Genomic DNA, 11,198 nt, shown 5'->3' on the forward strand with positions numbered 1-11,198 from the left:
GATGTTTTGTTATAGCAGCCCAAACGGACTAAGACAGTGCTCCACTCCCTTCCCCGGGCTCTGCCAGACCCCTGCTCTACAGTGAGTGGCAGGGCCACTGTTAGCCACTGCCCCATCTCAGGATGTCTTGTGAGAGCACATGCTAGCGGAGCAGACAAGGGTGGGCCAGCCACACTCCCCTGAGCCAGGAGGTGGCCTGGTGTGCCTGGGAGCTGCCAGTTCCCACCCTCAGACCACACTGTCTGCCTTGAGCCAGGGGTGAGCCTACCTGGACTGGAGGGTAGGATGACCAGGGGGATAGAGGTGTCACAGGGGGCAGGGTGATAAAGTATCCTTAGAGCTGGAGTCCCCGGAAGACTCTGCACTAGGCTTCCAGAAGGGACCCGGCATTTTTGGGGCATCTACTGTGTGCTGAGGTCTGCTGGGGGCACTGTCCCCGCGCCACCTCATCTAGTCCTTAGGTAGGAGTGAGGTCCCCTGGGCAAATGAGGAAGCCGAGGCGCGGGGAGGGGCTGTGTCGGCTTCTCCGCAGCACAAGAGTAGGCGCTTGTGCAAGGATGCAGCCTCCGGCGAACAGCCTCTCCGGCCCGAGGGTTGGGCACTGAGGGACGGGGGGCGGGAAGTATCCCAACAACAGAAGGCAACTCCGCTGATCGCCGGTCGCCCGCCGCTGTCCCAGAACAGGGTCCGAATTTTCGCGCAGGCACCGGACGTGAGTCTAGCCCGGAGGCTGGGAGGGGCGTTCGCTTCCCCTCCCTCGCCTCGCCCTCCTCCTCTCCTCTCCTTCCCGGGCGGGGTTCCGGGAACCGGCCGGGGCGGGGCGAGGAAGCGGGTGGCCGCGCGGGTCGCTGAGGCTGCGGCTGTACCAGGACCCTGGTGCTTCCGTCCGTCTGTCCGTCCGTCCACCCGCCCAGCCATGGCTGCTCCGACCCCCGCGCCACGGATCCTGTTACTGGTGCTGTTGCTGCTACCGCCGCCTCCGGGTGGTGAGCCTTTGGGGGTGGGGGCACTTTGTCCCGGCCAGCGATGGGGGTCAGCCACGTCCTCCCCGACCCTGGAGCGAGCCCAGGCAGCGCCATCCCCCGCAGTGCCTCCCACCGACCCCTAATAACCCCGAGGCAGTCAGTGACCCCACGACTGACCTCTCCTCCACCCAGCACCCCTCTGTCTGAACTGACACTGTCCAGACCTCAGGCAGCTGCCACCATTGTTTGCCTAGGGCTGTCCTCCCTCTGATGTTCCAAGGGGTTGGTCCCTGGAGTCTGGGGTAGGATTCTCTGCCTGGCCTTAGTGGGGAGGTGTGTGGGGGTGTAGTGGCTGCTGGGAGGGCTGGCCCCTCCATCAGAGGCCTTCCCTCTCAGCCTCTGTTTATTGGCTGGGAGCCCCCACCGCTGCCTCCATGGCACTTGTGTTCCAGGAGATGGCTGAGGCTGGCCTCCAGGGTTGGAGGAAACACAACTATCTGTGTGTGTTGATTGTAGACTGATGATTCACAGGTGGGAGAGGCCAGGCTTGGGGCCTTTTAGGAGTGGGAATTAGAATAGTCTCCCATGCCCCAGCCCTAGGACGCTGAAGATCCTTCTAGGGTGGGTGGCTTCCAGGAGGGGACAGCTTTGTTTCCTGGGGACTGGCATGAATCTGGAGGATCTGGGGGTAGGAAACTGAGATGGTGGAGCTCTGGTCCCTGGTCCAGTGAGGTCTGGAGAGCCGTGTCCAGAGTGTCAGGGGGTCAGAAGAACATTTGTGTCATGGGTTCTTGGCCCAAACAGAGCCATCGGCATGTCTTCAGCCTCAGCTTAGAGGCTTAGGCTGGACTGTGGCTGTAAAGGCTATGAAGACCCTGCTGGAACTGGGTCACGTGAGCTACCCAGTAGCACGGGCCATGCTGACCATACCTGCTGTCAGGTGGACAGCTGGCTGGGTTGGACCTGTTGGTGGTCCGATTCTCTGCCCCACAGCTTTGCCCAGAGCAGGGTTCTACCAGGAGCTGCCAAGAACAAAACATCGGCCCACCCTCGACCCCATTCCTAGTTCTCTCTTCTCAAGGAGGTCTCTCAATGCCTCTGTCTTTGGGCCTGGCTCTGCCGATGGCCCCAGGGTGGAGGATATAGTGACCAGGCTAGGTCTCCAGAGTCTGAGTGCTGTGCTGTGACTGTTTCCAGGTGACAAAGCCACACCTCAGGGTTTATCATCAGACCTATCCCCAGTCTACCATAGTCATCTGGGCCTTGCTGGACTGGGTGTTCCATTTGGGGTCTGTCTAGGCAGAATCCAGGACTGCCCCCTCCTGCTGATGGACACTAGATCTCTGCTAATGTAGCCTAAAGATGCATGGGAACATTTGGCTGTAGCATCTTCCTGGAAGTTTGCAAACTTTGTGGTCACCTGGAGCCCTGGGTCATTTTCCACACTTATCAGTCAGGTCTCCTCAGCGTGACCTTATATACTGAGGCTCTGTCCTTACCCCAGCCTGCGGGGATGTCCTTAGATCCCAACTCCGTGGCTGAGAACCTTGTGATGGTTCTGGGGCTTCAAATGGTGCCATTGCCTCGGAGCCCTGGCCACTGAGGGCACAAATATTTCCTAGGCACCTGCTGCAGGCCCAGCTCAGGGCTAAGTGCTGCATGGACACTTATGTGGTGGGTGTGACTGTGGCCGATGGTGAACTATTCAGGAGACCTGCCATGAAGGTGTGGTCTGTGAGGGCCGGCCCCTGAAGTCGTGGTGTCCAGCGGGGACTGAGGCTGTTGTGGCTGATGGTGGGAGAGGGAATGAGGATTAAGAACTAGCTGACCCAGTGCCTGGTCCTCAGCAGCTGGTCGGAGGTGTTACTGGTCAGTTGTGTGACTCCTGGGCTTGGGTGGCTTCTGGAGGAGGGGGCCGGTAGTAAGGCCTTGAAGGATGAGTAGATCTGAAGGTGGAGGATGGGAAACAGGCACGAATATGGACAGAGTGTGGATAGGGCTGGGATGTTGGGGTGACCCTCAAAGCTCTTTGCAATCTGGACCCTGCTTTGTGGCCTCTGGACTTGATCCTGAGGCAGTGGGAACCAGGGATAGTGTGGCCCAGTCAGACTCACATTTAGAAAGTTCGCTCTCCCATCAGGAGGCAAGCGGACTGGTGGGGAGAGAGGGAGTCCTGTTGGGTCCCTCTCCTGTGGCCCAGGGGAAGGGCAAGGCTAATTGGGGTAGTCTCCCAAGGTGGCCAATGACTAGGATGGCTCAGAGACGGTCTAGCATGCTTGTGCCTGCTGGCGGTGCTGGGGAAGGGGCTCTGTTGGCTGGGACATGGCTGAGGCCTGGCCTTGTGAACAAATGTTTCTCTGCTCCAGCCCACGGTGAGGTGTGTACGGCTTCCCGTGGACGCAGCCTTTTCCCTGAGTTCTGTCCTGATTTCTGCTGCGGCACCTGTTATGACCAGTACTGCTGCTCTGACGTGCTGAAGAAATTTGTGTGGAACGAGGAACGGTGTGCTGTTCCTGAGGCCAGGTGGGTACACCAGTGGTCACAGGGTGGGTGGCCCAAGCCTGCCCCCAGCGGGAGCATGCATAGAAGGGAAATAGCCCCACCCCTTTGGCCTCTCAGCCGTCTCAAGATGGTGGTAGAGTGGTGGGCTAGCAGGGTTGGGGGGTACCTGTTCTGGGCTAGACTCCCTAGACCCTGCTTGGTTAGTCCCTTGCCCCTCTCTCCCACACCCTCAAGGGCTCCAGCTCACCAAACCTTGGGCTAAGTAGGTTTCTCAGGGATCAGTGGCCTCAGCTGGCCCTGTGGCTCACTCCTGGGTGTGTACTTGTACAGCATGTCTTCAGGGTGGGTGCCTTGGTGTGAGTGTACCCCACAGGATGTGCATGTACCTGGGGGGGTTGTATGTGCTTTGTGCTGGTACTATCCTGTGGAGATATCCTATGGCCCTGGAGAGCACAGTGCATGGGTGTGTGCCTCTCTGTGTGCCATGCCTGTGTCCTCTTGGTGTGGCCCATGGATTTACACTGCATCTTGGCTTTAGACTGTTTCATGGGTTGGAACGAGGGTCCCAGGCCCTGGCGTGTGTCTCCCTTTGCCACATTCTGTATTGCTTTTGTTTTGGCCACAGGTGTAGGGTTGAGGTGGTCGTCCTCCTCAGTGCATTGCAGGTGACCATCAGTGGTCTGGGCAAGACCAGCCCCTCCCTCCCCGCCATGTTGATTTTAATCTCCCATGACATTTCCGTTCCCGTCTCACCCCATAAGCAACCAGTCTGCCATATCCGTTTGATTGGGTTCTTGCAAAGTCTGTATTGTTTTGTGGGCACAGTGAACCCCCTTACTTTTTGCATTCAGTGCAGTGTTTGTAAGAACCACCCACATTGCTGTGTGTACATCTGGCCCATGCCCACCACTGATGTGTCATTCTCTGTGCTGTGAGCCCACAACTTGCTATCATAGATACCTGCGGTGGACATCCTCCTATACTTCCTCCTACCTCCTTTTACCAAGCCACGTGAGAATTTCATGGAAGTGTACATGGGAGCAAATTGCCAGATCAGAGAGATGCACCTAGTTACTGACTAAGGACTTCCAAAGTGCTCTTGGGAATGGCAACACCAGGCTGCATAACTGCCAGCCATACCTGAGGGTTCCTGATGGATCATATCCCACCCTTTTACTTTCATCCTTTTGGTGCCCTTGTATTTTACAACTGTCTTTTTTTGTTTTTTAATCCATTCTGGTAACTTTTTTTAAAAACAAGAGAATTTATTCCATTTAAATTTGATGTAATTGGTATTCTGGGATTGTATTTGCCATCTTATTTTGTGCTTTTATTTCTCTCTCCTATTCTGTATTTCTTTCTTTTTCACTTACTATATTGTTTTGGTTTGTTTTTATTCCTTTTTTTCTCTCTACTGTTTACTTCTTGTTTTCCATTCTATATGCCTATATTCCTTTTTCTTGTCTCATTGCACTGGCTAGAACCTCTAGTATCTTGTTGAATTGAAGTGGTGAGAGCAGACATCCCTGTCTTGTTCTCAATTTTAGGTAGAAAGCACTTACCATAAGGTATGATGTTAGCTGTAGCTTTCCACAGGTCCCTTCATCAGGTTGAGAAAGTTCCCTTCTAATCCTAGTTTGCTTGGAGTTTTAATCATGAAGGGATCTTGAATTTTGTCAAATATTTTTCCAGCATTTGTAGAGATGATCAGATGATTTTTCTACTTTTATTCTGTTGATATGATAAATTATGTTGATCTCATTTTTAAAGAATAGTTATCTGAACAGAGCTTAAGTTGGTCATTATTTTCCCCTAGCATGTTGTCTTCTGGCTTCCATTATTTCTGTTGAGACATCAGCTCAATAGTTAGTTATCCCTCATTTAAAAGATATCTTTTTTTTCCTTCTGACAACTTTTTAAGATTTTTTTCTTCTGTTTGGTATTCTTCAGTTATGCTATGATGTATCGAGAGATGGATTTCTTTTTATTTATGCTGCTATGAAGTTTTTGAGCTTCTTAAATCTGTGGTTTAGTGTCTCTCATGAGTTCTAGAAAATTCTCTGCCATTACTTCTTTAAATATTGCCCTTCCTCATTCTCCTTTCCTTCTGGAACTCCAATTAGACATATGCCACATATTTTACTCCAGTGTCCTTGTTCTAGTCTCTCTTCCATATTTTCATGTCTATGCTGCATTCTGGATAATGTCTTCTAACCTCTCAGTTTGCTCAATTATTTCTTGAGCTGTGTCTAATCTGCTGTTCAACTCATCTGTTGAGGTTGTTTTTTATAGTGTTATACTGTATTATAAAATATAATTCACATACAGAAGACTGCACAAAATAAATGTATAACTCCATGATTTATCACACAGCAAATATCTGCATAAACACCACACAGGTCAAGACATGTGACATTCCCAGTAACTCAGAAGTCACCCTGAGCTCACTCCCAATCGCTGTCTTTTCTCTACCCTACAAAGGTAACTACAATTCTAACTTTTTTTTTTTTAAAGATTTTGTTTTTCCTTTTTCTCCCAAAGCCCCCCAGTACATAGTTGTGGGTCCTTCTAGTTGTGGCATGTGGGATGCTGCCTCAGCATGGCCTGATGAGCGGTGCCACATCCGTGTCCAGGATTCAAACTGGTGAAACCCTGGGCCGCCAAAGCAGAGCACGTGAACTTAACCACTCGGCCACGGGGCCAGCCCCCCAATTCTAACTTTTAACATTGCTTTTCTTTAAAGTTGTAATACCCAAGTATGCATCCCTAAATTCTATAGTTTAGTTTTTTTTGAGGGGTGGAGTAAATATATTTTCTTAAGTTGATGTATATCATGCATGTATAAAAGTACACAAATCTAGGGGCCGGCCCGGTGGGCAGCGGTTAAGTGCGCACGTTCTGCTTTGGTGGCCTGGGGTTCGCCAGTTCGGATCCTGGGTGCAGACATGGTACTGCTTGGCATGCCATGCTGTGGTAGGCATCCCACATATAAAGTAGAGGAAGATGGACACGGATGTTAGCTCAGGGCCAGTCTTCCTCAGCAAAAAGAGGAGGATTGGCAGCAGTTAGGTCAGGGCTAATCTTCCTCAAAAAAAAAAAGTACACAAATCTGAAGTATACAGTTCAGTGCATCATTACAAAGTAAACACGTCCACATAACCACCACCTAAGCAGATCAAGATAGAACATCATAGCACCCCAGAAGCCCCATCATGTTCCTTTCTAATCAGCATCCCCACTGTTATCCCCAGAGGTAACCATTAACCTGTCACACCTGTTATATTTATAGACACACACATGAAATCATACATATATTGCCTATTGTTCTGTGTCTGGTTTCTTTCTGTCAACATGTGAATTTCATCCATATTGTGCTGTTTGTTCATTTCCATCTGTGTAAGGTGTTAAGTTTTATACAACACTTTATCCATTCTAATGTTGATGGACATCTGGATTGTTTCCATTTTTTGGCTATTACAAATAATGCTGCTGTGAGCATTCTTGTACGTATCTTTTGATGCACATGTGTATGCATTTCTTTTAAGTATATGTTTAGTAGCAGATGTAAATAGAGATCAAATTTCATTTTTAAATAGGGATATCCAATTGACCCAGCACCATTTATTGAGAAAGGTATCCTTTTTTATCATTCTGCAGTGCCAATTTTTTATAAATCGAGCGTCCACACATGCGTGGATTTGTCTCTGGGCTCTCTGTTACATTACATTCGTCTATCTTTGAGCTAAAACAGACTTGTAGTTACTGTAACTTTATAGTAAGGTTTGATATTCTTCTTCAAGATTGTCTTAGTTATTTTTAACCATTTGTGTTTCCATATAAATTTTCGAATCAGCTTGTCAATAAAGCCAGCTTAGATTGTGTTGACTTTATAGACTATTTTTGTAGAATTGATGTTTTACTATATTGAATTTTCCAGCTCATCAATACAGCATATCTGTCTATGTATTTAGATTTTCTTTCATTTGCTCTTAATTATGTGTTATAGTTTTCTATGTCAAAGCCTTATGTATCTTTCATTGTAATTTTTCCTAGGTATTTGATTTTTTGGTGGTAATATAAATAGTATAGTTTAAAAATTTCATTTTCTAATTATTGATTTAGAGAAACATTATTATTATTATTATTTTCTGCTTTTTCTCCCCAAATCCCCCTAGTACATAGTTGTATATTTTAGTTGTGGGTCCTTCTAGTTGTGGCATGTGGGATGCTGCCTCAATGTGGCCTGATGAGCAGTGCCATGTCTGCGCCCAGGATCCGAACCGGCGAAACCCTGGGCCGCCAAAGCAGAGCGTGTGAACTTAACCCACTCAGCCACGGGGCTGGCCCATGAGGAACATTATTATTATTATTAAAGCTTCAGGACATGGTTGTGTATCCTAGTTGTTAGTTTTTTACTTCTCTATATGAGCCGCTGCCACAATATGACACCTGCAGACGAGTGGTGTGGTTCCATGACCAGGAAATGAACCCTGGCTTTTGCGATGAGTGTGCCGAATCTTGACTACTAGACCACCAGGGCTGGCTTTTATAAATCTTTGGTGCCTTTTAAAGGAATATATTTCTTCTGGGTAAATATCTAGGAGTGGAATTGCTGAGACATTGCGTGCATTTGTTCAGCTTTGGCAGATACTTCCAAACATGGTTGTACCATTTACACTCCTACCAGCTGTGTACGACAGCTCCAATTTATGCTACATCCTCTCCAAAATTTGATATTGTAAATCTTTTTTTAAATTTGAGGTATAATTACATACTGTAAAATGCACAGAACTTAATGTTTCAGTTTGAAGCATATATATACATCATGTATAACACTTCAGTCAAGATACAGATCATTGTTATTTCCTAGAAAATTTTAATTTTAGTAATTTTGGTAGCTGTGTAGTAATATCTCATCGTGTTGTTTTCTTTTAAGATTTCAGTCTTTTGAAGTTTGTCGTGATTTCATTTTATGACCCAGCGTATACTGTACTGTGGTGAATATTTCACAGGTACTTGAAAAGAAGGTGTATTCTGCATTTGTTGAGTGCAGTGTTTTATAAGTGTCAATTAGGTCAAGTTGGTTGATAATAGTGTTCAGATCTTTTCTATCCTTGCTGGGTTTTGTCTGCTTGTTTTATCAATTACTGAGAGACTACAGATATCTGTCAATATTTGCTTTTTGAATTCTGATGCTTTGTTATTAGCTGCATACATATTTAGGATTGTTTTGACTTTCTGATGAATTGCTCATTTTATCATACATAATGTCCCTCTTTCTCTCTTGTAACACTATTGTAAACCCCAAAGACCGTATTTTAATTGTTTTTGACAGTGACTATTTACTTACATTTATCCATATATTGATCTTCTCTGCTGCTGCTTAGTGCTTCCTGCACCTTTAAGCTTCATCTGAGATCACGTTTCTTCTACCTTTAATGCAGGTATGCTGGTGTCAAATTTTCTCGGTTTTTGTTTGTCTGAAAATGTCTTTATTTTGCCTTCCTTCTTGTAGGATAGTTTTCCTGGATATTGATTTCTAGGTTGGCAGTTATAAACTTCTTTCAGCACTTTGAAGCTTTCATTTCCTTGTCTTCTGATACCTGTTGTTTCTGTTGAGAAATCAGCTGACAGTTTTATTACTGCTCCTTTGCAAGCAACATGTCTTTTCCCTGACTGCTTTTAAGCTTTTTCTTTTTCTATTGGGTTTTTGCTGCATGGGGTTCACAGTACTTCTTGAATCATTGTTTGAATCAGCTGTTTTCATCAGTTTTGGAAAATTTGCAGCCATTATCTCTTTAAAGATTACTCCTGCCCCATTCTCTCACTCGACTCTTTTCAGGACTCTAATTACACACAGGGAAGACCTTTTGTAAACTGTATTTTGTATTTCACCTACTGTCTTCTTTATTTACATTTACCATCTTTTTGTGTCTCTGAGTCTCAGTCCATATATATTTGTTTGGACCCATCCTCCAGTTCATTAATTATATCTTTAACTGTGTCTAATAAATTATTAATTTGTTGTATTATTTTTTAGTTGTAGAATTTTTGTTTCTTCTTTTTATATTTCAAGCTTTCTTGACTTGCTCAATCTTTTCTTTAATCTCTTTGAACAGTGCATGTTATGTTATTTTAATGTCAGTGTCTGATAACTTCAACATTTGAAGCCCCTGTGGATATTTCTCTTGTCAGTTGTTTCTGTTGTTTTCTGTTGATGTTGTCTAGTGTCCTAGTGTTCCTGAAATTTTTTGATTGTGTGCCTAACGTTGTATTTGCAAAAGTGATTGTGGAAATTTGGAGCTCAGGATTTCCTCTGGGGAGAATTTAGTTTGCTTTTCCAAGAACAGGAGCACTCTAAGATCACCTTGCCCAGCTGCAGAGACTGAGATGGTTAGAAGCTGTCTGCTCAGCTTCTCCTTTCCTCTTGGGGCACAGCTTTGCAGGTCCCAGCCCAAGTGAGGGGGAGTCATCAGGGCCTCTCCACCTGATGGGCTCTGCATCTGATCTCTATCACCTGGGACTTTCGGAGTTTGGCTCAGCCTCTCAGCTGTCCCCTGAAATTTGCTAATGCCAGAGGAGCAAAAAGCCCTCAGATGCCGGGCTCACCTCCGTGGATCTTTCTTGCCAGCCACCACTGTATCCCAGCTTGGTATTCTTCACTATATCAGCACTTGCCAAAGCCTGCCTACTGATTTTTTTAAAAAAATATTTTCTCCTCAGCTTTACTGTTTGTCCTTCAAATTTATTGGGGTATAGTTGTTCCTAATACTTTTAAATTTTATTTTATGTTACATTTAATTTTGGAAATTTTCAAATAAATACAAAAGTAGAGGGAATAATATAATATCTCCATATATCCATCACCTGCTTCCATAGTTATCAACACTCTGACACTGTTGTTCATATACCTCCCACCACTTTTTTTTCTAGATTACTTTAAAAATAAAACAAATCCCAGACAGCATACATATTTCTCCTTAGAAGTTAGGTTTATTTTTCCTTGGCAAGGAAGATTGGCCCTGAGCTAACATCTGTTGCCAATCTTCCTCTTTTTGCTTGAGGAAGATTGTCGCTGAGCTAACATCTGTGCCAATATTCCTCTATTTTGTATGTGGGGTGCTGCCACAGCATGCCTTGATGAGTGGTGTGGAGGTCCACACCCGAGGTCGGAACCCGCAAACCCCAGGCCACCAAAGCAGAGTGTGCCAACTTAGCCCCTATGCTACTGGGCTGGCCCCTAAAAGTTAGTTTTTATGAGTACAAGTGAGACCTTTAAAAATAAATATAACCACTATATCCATAGCACATTTGGCACAATTAATAGTAATTCATTAATAGCTTTCAATACTTGTCTGTTTTCAGTTACCTCCACTTGTTTCAAAAATGTCTTTTCATGGGTGGTTTGTTCAAATCAGAATCAGAATATAGGTACTGTTGTACCTATAGTTAGTTCCCTTTTTCTTTTTCTTTGTGTTTTGTTTTTGTTTTTTTGTTTTTTTTTGCTTGAGGAAGATTTGCCATGAGCTAATATCTCTGCTAAGCCTCCTCTATTTTGTATGTGGGTTGCTGCCACAGCCTGGCTGCCAACGAGTGATATAGGTCCACACTGGGAAACCAAACCTGGGTCACCAAAGCAGAGCATGCCAAACTTAACCACTAGGCCATGGGGCAGGCCTCTCCCCTTTTATATTTTGTATTTTTCTCTTTCTGTACCTTTCTCATTTTCTG

The 11,198-nt window shown here is 45.9% G+C and overlaps 1 protein-coding gene across 2 annotated transcripts in view; it reads left to right on the forward strand.

Moving 5' to 3' along the window:
- Positions 1–800: 800 nt before the first annotated feature.
- Positions 801–11,198, forward strand: part of SHISA5 (shisa family member 5) — a 19,890-nt gene continuing 9,492 nt past the window's right edge. For both annotated transcript variants that reach the window (XM_046661819.1, XM_046661862.1), the window contains exons 1-2: positions 801–986; positions 3,332–3,488. In XM_046661819.1, coding sequence (XP_046517775.1) covers positions 917–986; positions 3,332–3,488 — 227 coding nt within the window. In that variant the 5' untranslated portion in view covers positions 801–916. The remainder of the gene's footprint in view (positions 987–3,331; positions 3,489–11,198) is intronic.

The sequence above is a fragment of the Equus quagga genome, chromosome 1 (genome assembly GCF_021613505.1).
Source record: "Equus quagga isolate Etosha38 chromosome 1, UCLA_HA_Equagga_1.0, whole genome shotgun sequence".
Classification (NCBI taxonomy): Eukaryota; Metazoa; Chordata; class Mammalia; order Perissodactyla; family Equidae; genus Equus; species Equus quagga.